At 39.5% G+C, this 22932-nt stretch overlaps 1 protein-coding gene across 1 annotated transcript in view; it reads right to left on the minus strand.

Moving 5' to 3' along the window:
* The window catches only part of LOC127444768 (huntingtin-like), a 96823-nt gene that overhangs the window by 14388 nt on the left and 59503 nt on the right, over window positions 1-22932 (minus strand). Inside the window, 19 exon segments of the mRNA XM_051704319.1 lie at window positions 917-1043; window positions 1133-1452; window positions 1584-1761; window positions 4710-4855; window positions 5935-6148; window positions 6244-6366; window positions 6447-6585; window positions 6798-6874; window positions 7142-7318; window positions 7416-7595; window positions 8274-8409; window positions 13540-13750; window positions 14178-14320; window positions 14450-14700; window positions 16223-16345; window positions 16567-16683; window positions 18864-19000; window positions 20149-20152; window positions 20550-20711. Of these exon segments, the coding sequence (XP_051560279.1) occupies window positions 917-1043; window positions 1133-1452; window positions 1584-1761; window positions 4710-4855; window positions 5935-6148; window positions 6244-6366; window positions 6447-6585; window positions 6798-6874; window positions 7142-7318; window positions 7416-7595; window positions 8274-8409; window positions 13540-13750; window positions 14178-14320; window positions 14450-14700; window positions 16223-16345; window positions 16567-16683; window positions 18864-19000; window positions 20149-20152; window positions 20550-20711 (2965 nt within the window).

Below are 22932 nucleotides of genomic sequence, written 5' to 3' on the forward strand. Positions count from 1 at the left end.
GGTCGTCTTTTGGACAACTGTCAAGTCAGCAGTCTTCCCCATGATTGTGTAGCATACAGAACTAGACTGAGAGACCATTTAAAGGCCTTTGCAGGTGTTTTGAGTTAATTAGCTGATTAGAGTGTGGCACCAGGTGTCTTCAATATTGAACCTTTTCACAATATTCTAATTTTCTGAGATACTGAATTTGGGATATTCCTTAGTTGTCAGTTATAATCATCAAAATTAAAAGAAATAAATGTTTGAAATATATCAGTCTGTGTGTAATAAATGAATATAAATGTTTCACTTTTTGAATGGAATTAGTGAAATAAATCAACTTTTTGATGATATTCTAATTATATGACCAGCACCTGCATATATGACGTTGTGTTTGTCCAAACAATGCAAGTCAATGGGGTCCAAAACTTTCAGCCTACAAAAAGGACAGTAAGCACTTTCTCATGCTTTGATGCATGCGTGTATAAAGTGCTCTGCGCATGCCTCAAGCACAAGGAAGTGTGAACAAGCTTCTCTCATGAACATGCCAAAGAGACAGCATATGTCAAGATTTATAGTGAAAAAGGAGTTTCATTTTGGTCTGTTTCTCCCTGAAAATCAATCGTATCTCTTAGAAAGACGGATTAAACCGCTTGAGTCATATGAATTACCATTATGCTGCCTTTGTCTTTTTTGGAGCTTGAACATTCTGGACCCCATTGACTTGCACTGAATGAACACATCATATAACCTTCAAAATATCTTTGTTTGTGTTCTGCAGAAGAAAGAAAGTCATAGGATTTTGAGAAAACATGAGGGGTGAGTAATTGATGCATGAATTATAATTTTGGGGTGAACTTTTCATTTAAGGTAACTCAAAACACCACATCATAACTACTTTTAAAGAGACAGATCCCAATCCCCCTATCTCTCATACCCAGAGTGTTAATGCGGTAAAAAAACTCTCTGAAGACATCTTTTTCTTGCAGGAACTCTACTGGAATCTCTGGCAACGCTGTCCCAAACTCTCCAGTAGGCCTGGGGGACCAGCCCAGTTTCCAGACCTGTGAAATACAATATCCAAAAACACAATCACTTACAGTTCTGAACACATAAAGACACAACGTACAAAAACAATCACAAATACTCTCACCAGTGGCGGGATGCAGGTGTAGCTGTTTACGAGGGGCAGTCTGGCCAGGCTGATGATGACATTCTGTAGGGTTGGCGTAAGGAATGCTGGGATGTTCTTGTTTCTATGGTGACCCAGAGCCAGCACACTCTGCAGTCCTTCGACCAGCTCAGCCATGATCTCACAACACCGCCATTCACGCTGATCTGAAAAACACATTACATTAACATTTGCCATTGTGGTTTTCACGGATCGGTGTGTAAGTTGTGTGTGTGCTAACTCACTGTATGAGTTAGCACACCTCTCCGGCCTCAGAAGCTGGTCACCAGGACTAACAGCGACTACATAACACATACATAAAACCATAATCACAAAATGAATATTGATTGTTTTACCCATACACACCGCATAGACCACGTCACATTTTCTTCACACAGGGTTTTGTTGGAATGTTTTACACACATACACACACCTGCATGGATGAGGAGCTGTATACAGTGGATGATGGAGCAGGTGTGTGTGAGGTAGGAAGGGGAAGTGAAGTGTGTCCACACTGCCGGCTGCTGGAGAGCCAGACACAGACACGATAGACTCATCTGAATATCTACACTCAGAGGCAGCTGATCCTGCAGCAAACGCCACACCACCACCTACACAGACAGAGACAGACTCTGTCAACATTGCATGCGCTAACTGATCAACAAGAAAAAAATACATTTAAAGAGAATATCTCTGGTCATATACAAGTTAAACTATCGCTTTAAAAAGCAAAAATGTGAAGCTCATATTTTTCTTAAAGCACACTTTTGTTATTTGAGCTGTAAAGTTGTCTAAATTGTCCTTTTGACTTTTCAGAACTTAATGACGCAAGTTAAAAATGTTTGTTATTTGAGCTGTTCAGTTGTCTGAATTGTCCCTTTTGAGGTGAGAATACTTTTCATAACTTGGTGATATAAGTTAAACATGTTTGATATTCGAGCTGTAAATTTTTCTAAACTGTACGAAGTGGGAATACTTTCCGTAATGTACTGACTCAAGTTAAAATGTCTTTGACAGCTATAAAGTTGTCAAAATTGTCCTTTTGAGGTGGAAAACTTTTAACTTATCAACACAATTCCTGTGATGTGAGTCTGCTCAAAGTATTAAGTGCATTGTGGATAGTCATAAGTGAACACGGCATGAGTTTAAAGTTATATGAGTTAGATAAAACTTTGCAAAGACAAGGTTAGATAGTGATTCATCACAGTCTCAAGCGATTCACTCATCATTACGATGCAAGCATGTGTATCATTTGTGTCAAAAGTTACACTGTCACAGTTGCATTTATTTGCACTTCTGTAGACTTGCTCCTTTGACTTCCATTGTAAGCGTATTACATCAAACACACTTTTCCTTGGTTTTAACAAACTGTGTTTTGGTTATTTTTGGGGTAATCGACAGCATATTGCTATGTTGTGTGGCGGAATGATCCGGCTCTTCGGCTTGTCATCGTCGCCCCGCCTCTTAGGGCCGTCCTTCAGCCAGGCTCACGATGGGAGTTGGGCGAGAGAGCGAGAAGAGGTGCATAATTAATAAGCCTCGTTTGGTCAGCGGTGAACAAAGCACACCTGATGGGTATAACACCGTGTAACAATTTTTTTATTTATTTTTTTGGTTCCTGGGTAGTAAGTGTTATTTCCTAATTGCTTATGCCTCAAAAGCATAGAAAATGGCTATTACTCCCCACAATCTTTGCTTTTGTGACCAGGACAGTGATATTTTGAAATTTACCTATTTTCCAGAACATTCCAGATAGATTCAGTGCTGAGTAAACTTGGTAGAACTTTGGTGGAATTTTCCAGTGATATAAATAGTAGTTTAAATACAGGGGCCTTAAGCCCACCAGTTCAGTTTAGTTCCAGCTGCCTAAGTGGATACATATCAAGACCTTGCTGGACGCCTTGAAGTATGATGAGTACGGCTGGGAGGTCATAGGAGACTTCAAAATGGTGGCATTCCTGATAGGTCTCCAAGGTGGTTTTACTAAGTTTCCCTGCTATCTTTGCCTTTGGGACAGCAGGGACACCAAGGCGCATTACCACAGGCGTGACTGGCCACAGTGGACCGAGTTCTCTGTGGGGAGGAACAACGTCAAGTGGGAGCCACTGTTGGACCCCCGGAAGGTGCTGATGCCACCACTGCACATCAAATTGGGCCTTATGAAACAATTTGTCAGAGCTCTAGATAAGGAGTCGGCAGCCTTCAAGTACCTTCAAGACTTCTTCCCTAAGCTGTCTGAGGCAAAGGTCAAAGCTGGTGTCTTCGTCGGACCACAGATAAAGAAGATCCTGGAGTGCAATGAATTCCCCAAGAAGCTCACTAGTAAGGAGAAAGTGGCTTGGAACAGCTTTGTCGCAGTGGTTCGGGGCTTCCTGGGCAATCACAAGGCCGAAAACTATGTGGAGCTGTTTGAGACTCTGGTGAAGAACTACAGCACAATGGGCTGTAGGATGTCGCACAGAGTCCATATCCTTGATGCTCATCTTGATAAATTCGAGGAGAACATGGGAGCGTACTCGGAGGAGCAAGGCGAGTGCTTCCACCAGGATATACTGGACTTTGAATGCCGCTACCAAGGACAGTATAACGAGAACATGATGGGAGACTACATTTGGGGGCTGATTCATGAAAGTGATTTACAGTATAATCGTAAATCTCGAAAAACTACTCACTTCTATATCTTTTGTAGTCATTTTTGTATTACTTTAGTATAAATACATGTTAATTTGGATCAGAAATAGGTAAATTTCATGGTCACAAAAGCAATGTTTGTGGGGAATAATGGCCATTTTCTATACTTTTGAGGCATAAGCAATTAGGAAATAACACTTACTACCCAGGAACAAAAATTGTGTTACATAGTGTAATGCTTCAGATCACCGCTGTCTTTAAAATGCAGAGCACACCTCTTCTCGGGGAGCCGACTTCAAATCTCTATGTGTGCACACACTGGCATCCTCGCACACCCAGGACCAGAGCTGGGAGGGTTCAGAGCTGAACGAGATGGTGTGCTGCCGGACCCGTTCTTCAGACCTCCGGACGCGTTAATGAGTCGCCGGAGATGAACTGCTCACGTTGCCACCGACAGGCTAGATGCCGGGCCACCTTCCCCTCATGCTTGCCGCAGGCCTGGGAAGACAGGCCGCCAGTGACACCACCGCCCTTCGCGCCGTGGACTTTGGAGGGGAGCGTGAGCGGCCGACTGACCCAGCCCGTGCCTGGGCTATCCTATGGACACTACCCCGCCCTTTCACGGAGCCCCGTTCACCGCGAGGATGCCAGATTCCCCTTTTATTATGAACACTATTCCCCCTGGACACTTTATTACCCCCTTTTGGACATTTTACGTTTATTACTGTTTCCAATAAATGCCTCTCCGAGGCTTGACGCCACACCAACTGTCTCTGTCTCTGTCTCTTGCCCACCCTGCCACAGTTGACAGAGCTTAAGTTGTATTTAACCTGAACTATTCCTTTAAAAACATGCTACTTAAGAGGGACGTATCAGTAAGTAGTAGCTACTAATGTACTAGAAGTGTGTTTGCGTGTGTGTGTCTTACCTCTATGGCGAGGGTGCTGAAGGTGGTAATGAGCGCCTCTCTGTCTTTGGGATTGTGTAGTGAGGAGGGCAATTTGGACAGAGACAGCAGATACTGACTCAACACCCCACACAGACTCATCACAGTCTGATAAAACCCAGGCTCACCTGCAAAACACATGCAATTAGGCATTATGTTCACACAAGCCGAAAAAATCTGATTTTTTAGCTAATCTCAAGCTGACTGACTTAAAGGGATAGTTCACCCAAAAATGAAAATTTTCTCAGCATTTACTCACCCTCATGCCATCCCAGATGTGTATGACTTACTTTCTTCTGCAGAACACAAAGATTTTTAGAAGAACATCTCAGCTCTGTTGGTCCTCAAAATGCAAGTGAATGGTGACCAAAATTCAGAAGGTCCAAAAAGGACATAAAGGCAGCATAAAAGTAATCCATACGAATCCAGTGCTTAAATCGATATCTTCAGAAGTGATATGATAGGTATGGGTGAGGAACAGATCAATATTTAAGTCCTCTTTTACTATCAGGGTGAGTAAATGATGAGAGAATTTTCATTTTTGGGTAAACTAACACTTTAATGGTCACTGTTTACAGTAAAAATAAAGTCATCACTGCTGGCCTCCAGCACCTTTAGACACATGATAATTTCCATACACTTACACTTTGTACAGTATGTACAGTCTATATAGTTAGGCAAATTAGGCAAATTACATTTATATTTATTCTGTCTGATTTAAGGGACGGTCACACTAGGCTTTGAGCACGCAAATTTTTGAAACGGAACAGGATATGATGTCACGCGGGAGGGCTTCTGGTATAAGTAAATAATACATCACAAATAACTAATAAAATATTTTTTTAAATGTTAAAATGTATTGTCTACTCACTTTTCTGCAACAAAACATATTGGTCACATGTCCTCTTGTCATACGGATTCGTAGGTCAGAGTTTGCCAAACTTCATCTCTTGTACGCAGTGGAGAACGAAATTTCTTCGCATGAGCTTGCGTTTCTGGTCTCCTGCTTTCAGATGCATTTGAAAGGGAGTGAATGGTGCGCGAAGTGAAGTTTGACCGCACCTTTAAACTACGTCTGTTGGGCATTTTTCTTTCAATACGTAAACACTGGAAATAGTGAACTGTATTGCATTTGGGAAAACTGGCTTTTCCCTTGTAACTTTGCAAGCATACTTGGTAAATAAACTTCATTCTAACAGTTACTCACCATACACTTTATTGAGTTTCTCCCTGTAGGCATCCACAGATGTCTTGGAGGAAGAGAGGAGAGGCTGGTGAGGGGAAGGGAGGAGCTCTATGATACCAGCCAATCGCTCAAAGGCCACCAGTTGAGCTGTCTCAAATAAAACTGCCCCATGATCCTTACGCATCCTCTGCATTCCAACACTCAGACATGATGCCAGCAGACACAGGTTAAAGTCCTGCAAGTAAAATGACACATCAGTGTATGTGCGTGTTTGTACTGCATGTGTGTGTGTTTTATTAAATGAGAAACATACAAGTAAGTGGTCTTTACCTTACAAGTCATTATTTTGTTTAGGTCAGATTGGGGAAGTTTGGTCAGCAGCTCTGTGGTTTCAAATAGAGCTCCTTCACCTCTCAAACAACACTGAGATTTCACCAGAGCAACATACCACTCCTGCAAATACACACATATTAATACAAAGTACTACATCATAGAAGACATCAGTACTAATATTACAGCTGTAAGTCACAGACCTTGTTGGGTTCAACATTTTTGAGGGGAGGGGGCAGGTCCCCATCCAGTGGGTGTGAGGTAATGGGGGCAGCAGGGCTCACGGTATCTTCAGCAATGGTGGCTCTGAAACTATCCAGCAGGGAATAGAACCGCTGATGCCTGACATCAGAAAGAAGAACATTTAGCGAAACTCAGTAAATCTCAAACGCACAATTATAAAACCATATTTCTGACAATAATTTTTGGGAGAACTTCAAAACAGCAATCCTTCACAGAAAAGTGATAGAAAAATGTGCACATAACAAGCTAATCATAATTCATAAGTGGACTGATAAGACAGGAAATGAAGATATCAATGAGTTCCACTCTACCTCTGAGCAAGGCCACTGGTCTGAAGGTACTGCTGAATCCTGGCCAACTCCTCCAGAGGTAGCTGAGCTATACTATTCTACAATGAAAAGGAAATCAGAATTGCTAGTATTTTCAATTGTAATATACCACAGGCACATCGGACAATGGACAACCAAGGACTGCCCATGGACCATTCACGTGCTGTCTGATGCATATTGTTGTTTTAGGCACTTTGAAACAGACAACTGGAATATCCTAAAAAACTAACAACCATCTTTTCCATTTCGTTTTCAGAATTTGTATCAACATAAAATTATTGTAAAATTTGGTGCTATGTATGAGTTTGTGTACGTGTGTGTTTTACTTGTAAGGTCTCGGCCAGCAGCATCTCCACACGTCTGCAGGCGAGTGTGTCCACCATGTGAGCCAGCACATGGAACGGCGTATTGAGAAGTTTTTCCACATATAACATGAGCAGAGCCCCAGACTGACTGAGGTGAATGCCCTCCAGACACTGTAGAGTCTTCTTCAGCATCACAGGCTGGACATTTACACATTTAATACACCAGTTAGTTCCAGAAAATATAACAACAGAAAGAAGCAGAAATAAAAAAGTAAATGGGTATTTGTGTACATACAGTAGAAAGGTTATTGCAGCGTGATTGTATAGCCTGTATGAAGAGGCCGCTGGCCGCAGAGTTTCGGTGCACTGCACTGATTAGATCCTGCACTGGTGGCTCATGGGAAAGATTGATCAGATCGCTCACATGATTCACTGTCAGCCATGTCAGATGCTCAGAGTCGTGCAGGTTTTGACACTGAACCAGGAGAGAGAGGGGGAAGGAAACAAGTAGAAAAGTGAATTATAAATGATAAAGTGTCTCTTAATTCTGACTGGCTGAACGGCATTCAAAAGCATTAAAATGCAAATAGACGCACATCTGTGACTGCAAAATCTATATTAATGCGCAGCTTACAGTTAGGCTTATGATAATAAATTACATGGTTGAAGAATTGTTTATGCCAGCTATTATTAATAAAAGTGTGCAATTTTTGCACCACTAGCATCACCAAAACAGATTCTACAGAACTTCCCCCATATTCCATTGGTCGTACAAGTAGATAGTCCCACCCCAAACTCACACTATTGGTTAAGCCAATGTTGCCAGGCTGGACAGGGTGCTCAGACAAACAGAACAATGTTCTGATAGAGCAACAGAGCCACAGGGCTACACTTTTAGGTTAAATCAACCTACGAATGAAGAATTTTAACATTGAAAAAGCTAAAATGTGTTTATTGAATTTTTGTCTTTTATCACAGCGTTTCATTTTCTAAAAGCAATAAGCCACTCTGTTTCGTGTTGTCCCTAAAAACACCCTTTTCCAGTGGTAAAATCAAACTAACACATTTTTTTCTCATTGCTTAAAAACTCAATTCTGCGTTCTTCAAGAGCTCACTCCTCTAAAAATGGTAAACACTGCTTGAGAAATCTCACCACGTAGTCACAGAAGAGGATAAGGGCCCCTCGTCTGACAATCTCTCTGTTACACATGGCCAGTTTTCCCTCTGGTCTCTCCTCCTCTCCAGATGAGTGTGGGCTCAGCAGCTTAGTGCTGGACAGACTGTGCCTCCTGACAGAGTGATAGGGAGAAAAACATATCGAATAAAGAAAATGTAACAATGTGATTAAAAAACAAGAACTGATTTACTGCAGGCTTTGCCTCCTTCATGTGTCAAATTTGCCTAACAATTTCAAGCCTCACTTAAAAAGCATATAAATGTAATCACAGGCAATCAATGGTAGGCCAATTTGTCATTTACCCCCTAAAAATTGTATCAGCATCATATTTCCTAGAACTACCAAAATTTCACTAAGGCCACGTCCACACTAGGGATGTGCAAAACTACCAATTTTCATAATCGACTTATAGGTCAGTTTTTTAAACAACTAGTCGTTGTTAAACAGATAGTTCTCCCAAAAATGAAAATTCTCTGAACATTTACTCACCCTCATGCCATGCCAGATGTGTATGACTTTCTTCTGCTGAACTCAAACAAAGATTTTTAGAAGAATATCTCAGCTCTGTTGGTCTATTCAATGCAAGTGAATGGTGGCCAGAACTTTGAAGCTCCAAAAAGCACATTGTGGAGTGGGATGTGTTTGTATGTCTGTCACTGGGGAGAGAGGAAGCGGTAAGGGCCATCACCTGGTGATTGTTAACATTAAACACCTGTGTCTCGTTTCAGTGACGATGGAGACGGGCTTTAAAAGGCTGCCGGAGTGACAGACTGGCAGAAAGAGAGAGACCAGAGACGCTGTGTGTGTGCGCGCGTGTGCGCTGTACAGTGTTTAGTTGTGAAGCTGAAAAGCCAATACTTTGCTGCGAAGCTGAAAAACAATAGCATTAAAAGTTGACTCACATGGGCTGTGAAACCGGCTTCCGTGTACTTCCTACTCAAACTCCTCTACACACATAAAGGCAGCATAAAAGTATTCCATATGACTCCAATGGCTAAATCCATACAGTGGATATATAAAGCCTACACACACACACCTGTTAAAACAGCAGGTTTTTGTGATGTAAAAAATTAAACAAAGATAAATCATATCAGAATTTTTGCACCTTTAAATGTAAAAATTACAACCTATGCAATGCCACTGAAAATCAAAGTGACACATTTCAGAGAAAAAAATAAACCTCAGAATAACCTCACTGTATAATTGTGCATATCTAATACTTAGTTGAAGCACCCTTTGATTTTATTACAGCACTCAGTCTGTTTGGATAGGAGTCTAATAGTTTGGCACATCTTGACTTGGGAATATTTTCTCACTCTTCAAACTGTCAAATTGCGAGGGCATCTCCTGTGTATGGCCCTCTTCAGGTCCCCCCACAGATTTTCTATAGGATTCAGGTTTGGGCTCTGGCTGGGCCATTCCAAAACATTAATCTTTTTTTTTTGCTGAAGCCATTCTTTTGTTGATTTGGATGTGTGCTTTGGATCATTGTCATGCTGAAAGGTGAAAGATCTCTTCATTTTCAGCTTTCTAACAGACGCCAGAAAGTTCTGTGCCAAAACTGACTGGTACTTGGAGCTATTCATGATTCCCTCCACCTTCACTAAAGCCCCAGTTCCAGCTGAAGAAAAGCAGCCCCAAAGCATGATGCTGCCACCACAATGCTTCACCATGGGTATGGTGTTCTTTTGCTGATGTGCTGTGTTGTTTTTGCACCAAACATACCTTTTACAATTTTGGGCAAAAAGTTCAATCTTGGTCTAATCAGTCTAAACCACATGGTTTTGGGAGACTGGATATAGGTTTTTGCCGGGCTTGGATGTTTTTTTTTTTTCATCAGAAAAGGCTTGGTCTTGCCACCCTGCCCCATAGCCTAGACAGAATACGGGAGATAGCTGTCACATGTAAGGAGCAACCAGTACTTGCCATAAAGAGCTGCAGCTCCTCTAATGTTGCTGTAGGCCTCTTGACAGCCTCCCTGACCAGTTTTCTCTTTGTCTTCTCATCAATTTTGGAGGGACATCCTGTTCTTGATAATGTCACTGTTGTGCCATACTTTCTCCACTTGTTGATGTTGATTTGGACATTTTTTTGTAGCCCTCACCTGAGGGATACCTTTCAACAATGAGATCCCGTTGATGCTTTGTAAGCTCTTTGTGGTCCATGGCTCTTGTAGAATCAGAATCAGCTTTATTGCCAAGTATGCTTACACATACAAGGAATTTGTCTTGGTGACAGGAGCTTTCCATGATCCTCGTCTTTTGTTTCCAAAAGATGCGGCTCACATCATCTTCACAGATCTTAAGTTCAGGTTGAGTAGCAGGAGGGGGGAGGAGGGGGGTTGTAGGAGGTGTTGGTGTTTGTGTGAAGTAAAGGTCAGAGTGGGTGTGGGGTGTGAGATTGGGCCTTTCAAAACTGCAGAAGAACACATTCAGGTCGGCAGCCAGTTGTTGGTCCACCACAGGGTTGGGGGTAGGAGTCCTGGAATTTGTGAGTTTTTCCATGCCACTCCACACTGATGCAGAGTCGTTAGCTGAAAACTTGTTCTTCAGCTTCTCAGAGTATCTTCTTTTAGCCACTCTGATTTCCTTGTTCAGTGTGTTTTTTATCCCCACCCCTGTAAGCATCCTCTTTGGCCTGATGAAGCTGCCTGAGCTATGCTGCAAACCACGGTTTGTTGTTGTTGAACTTTAAATAAGTCCTAGTAGGAATGCAAATATCCTCACAGAAACTGATATATGATGTAAGAGTATCTGTGAGCTTGTCCAGGTCTGTGGCTGCAGCCTCAAAAACACTCCAATCCATGCAATCAAAGCAGGTTTGTAGTTCCCGCTCTGCTTCTTTGGTCCATCTGTTTACAGTCCTTACTATTGGCTTGGTTGATTTTAAATTCTGCCTGTAGGTTGGAAGAAAATGAACCAGACAGTGATCAGAGAGTCCCAAAGCTGCTCTAGGGACAGAGCAATATGCATCCTTTATTGTTGTGTAGCAGTGATCCAGTATGTTCCTGTCTCTTGTGGGGCATGTAATGTGCTGTTCGTATTTGGGCAGTTCACGTGGGAGATTTTCTTTGTTAAAATCCCCAAGAATAATAATAACTGAGTCCGGGTATTGTTGTTCTCTGTCTGTGATTTGATCAGCCAGCTGTTGCAGCGTGGCATTCAAACACGTGTTTGGCGCGATATATACACACTCACCAGAATAAACGAGGAAAACTCCCGCGGCGAGTAGAAAGGCTTACAGTTAATAAAGAGCGCTTCCAAATTAGGACAGCACATTCTCTTTAACGTTGTTACATCTGTACACCAACTTTCACTGATGTAAAAGCATGTTCCCCCGCCTCGTGTTTTCCCCGTTAACTCCGCGATGCGATCCGCTTTGAACAGCTGAAAGCCCGGCAGATGTACTGCGCTGTCCGGAATGGCTTCACTCAGCTAGGTTTCTGTGAAGCACAAGGTTGAAAAGTCCTTGTTTGTGCGGGTGAGGAAATGTAGTTCGTCCGTTTTGTTAGGAAGAGAGCAGAGATTCGCAAGATGAATGCTCGGCAGCGCTGTTCGAAAGCCGTGCCGATGGAGTTTGTCCAGCATGCCTGCTCGTCTCCCTCGCCTGCGTCTCTTGAACAGCAAAGCTGCGCCTCCGGCTAAAATGTCCAGCAAAACATCTGAATATTCAAAAACCGGGAAAAGACTGCCTGGTATAAGCTGTCGAATGTTCAGCAGTTCGTCTCTGGTAAAACTGACTGGAAAAATATTACTAAACACAGGACAAACAAACAAAAACAACAAAACAATAGGAGGCGGCCATCCGCTGCGCCATCATGATGTATTAATTAATCAGTAGCATGCAACCAAGAAGATGTCAGAAAAATCCTACAAGAACAGCTGAGATTTATTTGGAGTTTATCAGAGTCACTTCATGTGAAGACAGGTGTGTACTATTTCACAAGAGCTTGATGACTTGATTCTGAACACAGCCACATACCCAATTATAAAAGGGTGTGCACACTTATGCAGTTAAATTATTCTAAAAAAAAAATGTATCCACACCTATCATATTGCTTCTGAAGACATGGATTTAAACACTGAAGTCGTATGGATTACTTTTATGCTGTCTTTATGTGCTTTTTGGAGCTTAAAATTTCTGGCCACCATTCACTTGCATTGAATATACCAACAGAGCTTAAATATTCTTCTAAAAATCTTCATTTGAGTTTAGCAGAAGAAAAAAAATACACATCTGGCATGGCATGAGGGCGAGAAAATGATAATGAAAATAATTTTCATTTTTGGTGAACTATCCCTTTAAGGATGATAATGTATAATTAGGCTCTGTTATGTTCATGTGAACACGAACATATGCTTCAGATGGATATATGGACACCATGTGCAGCTTACATGGTAAATAACAGATAATTAACAAATAAATAAGCTAAATAACTATAACATCTTATTGAACAAAACAAAGAAAAGTAATTAGTAACAAAGGCTCCAATATAGAGTAGCAAAAAGACACTTAAGTGCATCCTGAATGCAGAATGACACGCTTCAATATAACCAGAGCACTTGGGAATCTCAAGGTGATCCTTGCTGCGCATTCAAATGCGCAGAACTGCAAGATAATATAATACACATCTAGTTCACGACATCAAGCAATTTAAACCTTTTTTACTGCAAAATTTTAATTTAGCAGTGTCAAAGCACCTCACAAACACAGAGGATTTAACGACAGAGATAGTCTTGAAATGTATTGCTGATGCGGCGCTTTGATGGCTATAACAGTAGCATATAAAAAGACTTAGCCTTTAAAGAGACGATACTTCTTGCAGAAGGTTTTTACTTTGCTACCTGTTATTCACTGTTAAGCACAGTAGGCTATAATCATGCAAAAATGCTCTCTAAGATGTTGCGTCTCTCAATTAATTTGAAACCGCTACCACTAAAAATATTAATGTTAGTAGTCAACCTAACTAATCGACTAGTCAGTTGTTGGACAAATAGTCTATTAGTCGACCACCCTGGCACATCCCTAGTCCACACTAATCCGTTCAAGTTTGAAACCTCAGTTTTCAGTTTCCTAATGTCATCATTTCCAGAGTATGCTGTAATGGAGTTCCTCATAAGAAAGAATGTTTTAAAGGTTTGGAACAACACGAGAGTGAGCAAATGATGATGGAATTGCCATTTTTGGGTGAACTATCCCTTTAAGCAGCAATTGTCATTAGCATTATGGTGTGTAGTCGGACCTGGGCATCTGAAGCACCTCTGACCACCAGGTGTAGTTGGTGTAGTTGATGATGAGAAGGACCTGACACCAGAGCAGGATCAGAGATGGGTGTGTTGTAATGAGCTGGAGCACCATGCCGTTAAGACCTTCCAGGGTATAAAAGCTACCCCCCTCACCTCCCTCTGCCTTCAGCAGCCTGCTTCCTGCCGCCATTATGTGCCGGAACATTCCTGGATGGGGGAGGAAAGTGTGGGATTATGGGTGATGCAGCTAACAATTCCTGAAAATTTCAAACCAAAACCTTGTTCCAAACCCACATGATATTCTTGCTTCTACTGAGCACTAAAGGAAATGTTAGGCAGAATTTTAGCCTCAGTCACCATTTAACTATCACCATTCAATGAAAGTGAATGGTGACAGAGGCTGTCAGACCCTAACATTCTGCCTAACATCTCCTTTTTGTACTTCACGAGATAAGCAAGTCATATGAGTTCGAAACGACAAAAGAGTGAGTAAAGAGTGACAGAATTTTAGGTGAACTATCCCTTTAAAAATGTATGAACGTCATTGCTCTGGATAACAGAATATCTAACCAAGTAGGATTTCTTTCAAATAAAGATATATAGGGCTATATATGGGCTCTATAGGTGGGTGTATCTGATTTAAAGATGTGGATGAGACACATGAGCAGTGTACACAGCTGCTGACAGTAAAACGTGTGCTGTTGCTCACTCATGTCAACCTTCATCTGCTTGGTGGCAATATCATCCAACAACACCCCCACCAACTGCAATAAGAACCTGGCAGAGGACAAGAGTGATGGAGAAAGAGACAGATAGAATGAGAGAGAGAGAGGAAATACGAGAAAAGTAGAAAGGCTCATTTGAAATTATTAATAAAAACAGTGGTTTCATCAGAACATCACTTACCTGGTGAAGGTTTCCTCGGGTGGGAAGCGCTGGGGCTCCCCATTGGTCTCTTCCATAACAGAAAGCTGGGCAACAGTGGGTGAGGGGTCATCATCACAGAGTTGGCGGATGGTGGGACAGGAGAGAAAGTCTGGTGACAGTGAAAGCTCTTGAATACGAGACAAAATGATGTCCTCTGTGGACTGCGAGATGAGAACACGAAGGATGGCGAGAATGCCATACACCCACAACTGCACCATGCCCACTGATGCCTACAGTGGTAGAAGAGGGGAACATAATGAGACACTTCACATAGTTACTTGCTATTTGGTAGCTACTTTATAGCCCATGCAATTACTAACAATTTCATCTACAGCAAAAGTTCTACAAACAACAAAATGCCACATGAAAACTGATTTAAATTAGAATTGTCAAAAATGTTTTTAATTATATAAAAATTAACCTATTAAAAAAATGTATGCAATTAATCATGCCTCCGGAGCGTAATAAGACATTTTCCTTCCATCGGAGCAATTCAAGCTTGAAGTACCAGCTTTGTGTTTTTACAAGTCTTAGTCAGCGGGGGACAGTAAGCAAAACTCCAGCTGAACAGACAACAAACCACACATACTGACAGCAGACAGCACAAGAGGAGGACGCATTCTTACGATCAAACACAGCTGGACAGAGCAAAGTTCCGGATGCAGAGATCTTGAGATGTGTTTTTCTATGTTTAAAACTAAGTTAAAATTGACAGCAACCTAAAAACGTTTTATTATAGGGACACACATCGACAACTGTTAACGTTAATGAATCAATATCGATTAATCACTATTAACACATATTAACACTAACAATAATAAACTGTAAGTGGTGAACAGCTTGAAACTCAATAAAGACAAGACATATTGTTCTTCAATCAAAACTTTATTTATACAAAGTTAGATTTTTGATTGACCAACCGTTCTAAAGCAAACTTAAAAATTTTAACATTGCATCAGAGAAAAATTCCTTTCTGTAGAAGAAAATGTGAAAACATGAAACAGCCACCAAAGTTTGTTCATGCAGCCTACTGTTTAAATATCATTTAAAGAAATACACTTAAGTAATGCCAGAAATTGGCATTTTCCTCTTAATATATTTTCAGTTCAGTGTATATAATTACATTCAGGCTGTGTTTATTATGAATTTGTGAATAGTTTAATTGACTGTTAATGTATTACTGTTAATAATAACTTTTATAGAAGATACAGATTCAAGTTAATTAAAAACTTAATGTTTTAGATCATGGGATATTTCAGACCTTACATTATTTACTGTATTTGAATTTAAGTCAAATAATAACACACGTGATAACGTTTAATGACATGCCACTACATCAGTGACGATGAATGTACCTGTATGCTCTCCCGGTGAGACGTGACGTGACTGTCGATGTGGATGATACACGGAGACCGGCGGATCTACACTGCTGGTTGTCATGTTGTATTTTAACACACTATCATGGTTTATGCAGTAGACGTAATGTTCATCTATAGAGCAATGCTCTATGATAAAATTGACCCCACTCACCCCCCAAGGCATTATCAGAACAAAATTATTTTTACTTGAGCAAAATGTATTCAGAAGTCTTTCTAAATTCAGTTGTAATGAGGAAAAAACTAATTTATAGGAGGATTAAAATGTTGTGACTGATGGGCGGTCATATTCTGCGAAAATCTGCAGAGCTTTCGTCAATGTTCTGCAGGCACAGAGTCTGTGTGGGCCTACAAATATCTAACTGAGTGTTCTTACCAAGGTAGATGGTGTGATGAACATGCTCTTCAGCAGCATGTCCACCGGCTGCAGGGAGGAGGGAGCCACTGTGTCAAACAGGGTGTTCAATACTCCCAATGCCTCATGAGAGTCCAGGTGCATCTGTCAAACACAATGCAGCAAAAACGTAAAACATAGTTAATTAAAAACCACATTAATCTCTGAGAATACTACAGCAAACTGACTGAAATAATCCAAAAAAACCGCAAAGCCGTTCAACAGATTGAAATCTGAATAGGAGATGCAACTGCACTGACGCATCACATAATGTATCAAGATGTCAGGTTGATGACAGAAGATTAGAATATTAGACTGAGACACACTTGTTGTTTGCCGATCATCGGCAGGATGATGTCAGCAATCTGTCGTGAAAGCCTCATCCACTTATCTTCATTCTCCTTGTGGCACTGCTGTAGGACAAGAATAAACACCTCCAGAACCTACACATACATACACACACACACACACACACACACGTATGATTACACCACAGCACAAGGTTAAAGTCATATAAAATTAAAATGGTCTATTTATTATCTGAATACACATTATTGATCTTATTGTGCATGATCATTGAGATCAGTGGCCATCGTCTCAAAAATTATAATAATTAGATGTTGACCATTATATCAGTTTTACCAATTAATCCGTGCTGATAGTTGCTTTTTGGAACTATCGGTTATCTGCAAAAGTCAACGCAGATAGTTTTTTTTATTTTTTATTATTCTTCTGTGTTCCTCTGCAGGCAAAACCCTTCATCTGGTGAATATACTGTATAGGCTACAAAAAGCTTAATGTGGTGAATATTTACATACTGTTTAGAGCAGTGTAATTTAGTCAAGACTCTGAAGTCACCATCACTGTTTATGGACACAAATGAACTAGCAATCATTGATGATCTACTATTGATAATGATCTACTGTTGATTAATAACTGCTCATACATTATTTATTAGGCCATATGACAATGTTTACTTTATAGCGATTATATTGTAATACATTGTAGATAATTGTAAGAGTGTATGTTTTGTTTCCCTTGTGTGTTTGTGTGAGCTGGAAGCACAGACCTTTCAAAATAAGAGTCTGCAGTGTATTTCGGGCTTGTTTATAATTAACAGTCCTGTGTTATACACAAACCTTCATTTTTTCTGCTTTTTTGATGCACAACAAACGTGCATCTGGTATTTTACTCATTTTGGATTCTTGCAGCCCCCATGTCTGTGCCCGTCACAGTAAGGAAAGACTAAGAACATTTTTTAACATACAATAAAACAATGTAAAAATTAAAATCTATCGGGCGATTAATCAGTTATTAGGGCTAGATATGGATATATAATCCCGTTTTGATTCTGTTCCGATTCACAAGCTCTCGATTCGATTACAGTTCGATTTGATTCAATGTTGATTCAAATGGGTATTTTTCTGTTACAATGTTACCATTTTGCTTACATACTGTATAAAAGAAATTCTCTCTCAGCTAAGACTCTAAATTATTAAGGGATCTTTGTACCTTTTAGGTAATCCTTATAGGTACAAATCGAAAATATTAATTTTACAAATTATATTTTATAATTAGTTGACATTTTTTAAAATTCAGTCTATTCCATCTATAAATCTCATAAATATTATAAACATAAATATTTTGTTGCATATATATATTTTTGTTACATGTTTATTGTTTACTTGCATAATTTGTACTATTTACAAGTATATACATTGATATGTAGAACACGTGCTATATCGGTACAGTCTCTTTAAGACTACTGGCAGCAGCCAGTGAGCGTATATAACGAGAGAGGACGTGCGTTCTTTAGCGCATCGATGTGTGATTAGAATGTAATGTTTCTTTATTGTTGTTTTTAATCAACAACTGACTGTAAAGAACAGAAAGGATATTGAGAGAGACATTATTCAATGACAAACGAATTGTGTAGATCTCGTCTTTGGACATAGTAGAACAATTTAAGACAAAATTTAACTCTTAACACACAGGTGAAAGACTCTTGGTGATAATAACTTCTTCACTACTATAGTACTCAATCACTGGTGAGAGAAATCTGAAAGTTTCCAGCCAGTGGCAATCACAGACATTTTTAGTCGCATAGCGCAACATTTGGTCGCACATGCGAGTGATTTACTTACATTTACCACATCGATCTTGGAATTTAAAAATCGAGATCATTCAAATTAAAATTGCAAGGAAATCAATATATTTACCCATTTATCAGTTATCAGCCTTTTCCTCCACCTTAGTTATCTGTATCGGCAAAATCCACTATCGGTTGACCTCTCATAATAATGAACATCTAAATTGTTTGTATTTGGAATCATTTATGAAAATGTCTTCACTTGCTCCACCTATGAAAAGACTTTCCTTTTTGGTTGACTTCACAAAACCCTCTTACTTTTTCAACTCCTGCCCTGCAAGTACATGGTTTTATTCTGGTATAGAATGCCAAGTGTTCATGATTCAAAACTCCCAATGCATAAAATCAAGAGTAATTATAAAATAATTTTTTTTATGAATATCCTGTTTCACTCGAAAACACAAAAGGCATTTCATAAAGAATTTAAGCTACTTCACAACCCAATACACACGTCATTACAGATCTAAGTGTTACCTGATGGTGTTGAATGAGGCGTAACAGCACGGACACTACCACCTTCTTCTGAGTGTCCAGCTCCTTTCCTGCATCAGCTTTATTAGAGCCGCGCAGCACAAACAAGTCGTGCACTATAGGCTGCAGAGCAGGGATTGCTGGGAAATTAAAAAGAGAAAAAATTAAAGTTTACAACATAATCTTATTTTCAACTGGCATGATTAATTTGACACCTGATCAACGAACCACCATTAAGAACTAGGTTCTACTAGGATTACGAATATAATACATAATTCGGTAACACTTTACAATAAGGTTCCATTTGTTAACACTAGATGAACAATATTTTCACAGCATTTATTAATCTTAGTTAATGTTAATTTCAACATATACTAATACATTTTTAAAATCAAAAGTTGTATTTGTTAACATTAGTTAATGCACTATGAACTAACATGAACTAACAATGAACAACTGTATTTTATTAACTAATATTAACAAAGACTAATAAAAAAATATATAGTTAATTGTTTGTTCATGATAATGTTAACGAATGGAATCTTATTGTAAAGTATTACCCATAATTCTAATTTACTCTAAGTTTTAGGTTCTTCATATAGTTCACCCAAAAATGAAAATTGTCTCATCATTAACTCACCCTCATGGTATCCCAGATGTGTAAGACATACTTTCTTCTGCAGAACACAAACAAAGATTTTTAGAAGATTTCAGTTCTGTTGGTCCTCCTCACAATGCAAGTGAATGGGTGTCAAAATTTTGAAGCTCCAAAATGCACATAAACACAACATAAAAGTAATCCATCCGACTGCAGTGGTTAAATCCATGTCTAGTGGTGTGATAGGCGTGGGTGAGAAACAGATCAATACTTAAGTTCGTTTCTAACATACATTTTCCTCCCTGCCCAGTAGGTGGCGATATGTATGAAGAATGTGAATCAAAAAAACAAAAGAAGAAGAATGTAAAATTAAAAGCGAAAGTGGAGAGTGATAGAAAAAAAGGACAGAAATATTGAACTGTTTCTCATCCACACCTATCATATCACTTCAGAAGATATGGATTTATCCACTGGAGTTTTATGGATTACTTTTATACTGTGTTTGTGCATTTTGGAGCTTCAAAATTTTGGCACCCATTCTCTTGCATTGTATGGACCTACAGAGCTGAAATACTCTTCTAAAAATCTGCATTTGTGTTCAGCAGAAGAAAGAAAGTCATAAACATTTGAGATGGAGTGATGAGAGAATTTTCATTTTTGGGTGAACTATCCCTTTAATGGAAACTGTACTATACTATGGAGCACACAGATGATATAAAAGATGTACAAGATAAACACTTATCTTAATTCATCTTATACATCAGTAAGTGTACGTTATTTATTTCTGAATTAGAAATGTTACATTTCTGACTATAGTCTTGTTTAATTTAGAGTGTTGTTACCAAATATAAAAAAAAAAATTAGTAAATGTTGATTGTCTACAATGTCTATAAACTGTATCCTAGTTCACACTCTTTAAATTTTCTGTAGGTATTAGTAAGTGCAATGTTTGCACTTCTATAGCATTTAAGCCTAGTGCTATCAGATGACTGTGGTGAATGCTTTAAAAACTCAGAGATTTGTTTGGAATCTCTACCATAGTCAGTTGAATTCATTCAAACGTCTAATTGATTCATGTCTAAATGACTCACCTGGTCTGAATCGAGCAGGCAGTAGTTGACTCGGAGTTGCACTAGTTGGGCGAGCAGATCCAGCACCCGTCTTTGCAGGGCCACTGAGGTGCTGGTGGTGTACTGTTTCAGAGCCTTTATCACCAGAGGCTCAAACAAGCGTATATGATTATGAATAGCATTCTGAAATGCACATGCATGGAGTTCACAATCAAACACACCCAAAATGCTTTTTAATGCAGTGAGTGGTCTGTAGTGAGGTACAGTGTGACAAAACACATCCACCTGGTTCTCTCCCTTAATAATTACACCCCAGACACCAACAGTCAACAACATCGACACCTCCATCCCCCAATTTTACAAGTAATTCTTATTTTATGTAAGGACTTTTTATTTTACAAATACCACCACTATGCTTGTTTTCACAACCTAGCACAATGTCAGCATGTCTAAAACACTGGGATATTTTCTCCAGGGATAACAATCAGTTCTCAACAATAAGGATGGTGCGCTGACCAGGGCCAGTGTGAGAGTGCTTTGGGCCAGCTGATGGAAATGACACTTCCCTAATGTTGCGCTGCCACTAAATCTTACTTTAATGCATGATTTTGTGCCTTACAAAACATTTGGTTTTACATGATACATGGAAAATTGTTGTTTCAAATTTTCTAATTTAAACTTGTCCTGAAGAGAATGATATCAAGCTGGCTAACAAAAATCAGGTTTAAAAAAAAAAAATTAAAAAAAAATGCAAGAATGACTTCATATCTTAGATGCATCAGTTTTTTAATTTCAGAAATTTATAAACCAATCAGTTAAGTGTTTGAATCGTATGCCATCATTTTTCAGCAAAAGTGTGTTCATGGATTTTATAGTCATGGAGTACATTACACTGTACATTACATCAAATTTTTTTGTATAAAGTTACAGTAGTATGTTTATTTATTGTTAAGAAAACTTGAAAAATATTTTTTCTGGCACATATAAAAATTATTGCTGTCAATCAATAAACATTTTTGATCAAATTAATTACATGATATATAATGATTAAAATAATTATAAACATAATATATACAGTTGAAGTCAGAAGTTTACATACACCTTAGCCAAATACATTTAAACTCAGTTTTTCACAAGTCTTGACATTTAATTGCACAAAAACTGCCTGTCGTAGGTCAGTTAAGATCACTAATTTATTTTAAGAATGTGAAATGTCAGGATAATAGTAGAGAGAATGATTTATCTCAGCTTTTAATTATTTCATCACATTCCCAGTGGGGTCAGAAGTTTACATACACTTTGTTAGTATTTGGTAGCATTGCCTTTAAATTGTTTAACTTGGGTCAAATCTTTTGGGTAGCCTTCCACAAGCTTCTCACAATAAGTTGCTGGAATATTGGCCTATTCCTCCAGACAAAACTGGTGTAACTGAGTCAGTTCTGTAGGCCTCCTTGCTCCTTTTTCAGCTCTGCCCACAAATGTTCTATCAGATTGAGGTCAGGGCTTTGTGATGGCCACTCCAATACCTTGACTTTGTTGTGCTTCAGCCATTTTGCCACAGCTTTGGAGGTATGCTTGGGGTCTTTGTCCATTTGGAAGACCCATTTGTGACCGAGGTTTAACTTCCTGGCTGATGTCTTGAGAAGTTGCTTCAATATAGCCACATGATTTTCCTTCCTCATGATGTCATCTAGTTTGTGAAGTACACCAGTCCCTCCTGCAGCAAAGCACACACACAACATGATGCTGCCACCCCCATGTTTCACGGTTGGGATGGTGTTCTTCCGCTTGCAAGCCTCACCCTTCTTCCAAACATTACAATGGTCATTATGGCCAAAAAGTTCAATTTTTTTCTCATCAGACCAGAGGAAATTTCTCCAAAAAGTAAGATCTTTGTCCCCATGTGCACTTGCAAACTGTAGTCTGGCTTTTTTATGGCGGTTTCGGAGCATTGGCTTCTTCCTTGCTGAGCAGCCTTTCAGGTTATGTCGATATAGGACTTGTTTTACTGTGGATATAGATACTTGTCTACCTGTGTCCTCCAGCATCTTCACAAGGTCCTTTGCTGTTGTTCTATGATTGATTTGCACTTTTTGCACCAAAATACGTTCATCTCTACGAGACAGAATGTGTCTCCTTCCTGAGCAGTATGATGGCTGCGTGGACCCATGGTGTTTATACTTGCGTACTATTGTTTGTACAGATGAACGTGGTACCTTCAGGCATTTGGAAATTGCTCCCAAGGATGAACCAGACTTGTGGAGGTCCACAGTTTGTTTTGTTTTTCTGAGGTCTTGGATGATTTCTTTTGATTTTCCCATTATGCCAAGCAAAGAGGCACTGAGTTTGAAGGTAGGTCTTAAAATACATCCACAGGTACACCTCCAATTCAGTACACCTCCTA

This window comes from Myxocyprinus asiaticus, chromosome 8, assembly GCF_019703515.2.
Source record: "Myxocyprinus asiaticus isolate MX2 ecotype Aquarium Trade chromosome 8, UBuf_Myxa_2, whole genome shotgun sequence".
NCBI lineage: Eukaryota > Metazoa > Chordata > Actinopteri > Cypriniformes > Catostomidae > Myxocyprinus > Myxocyprinus asiaticus.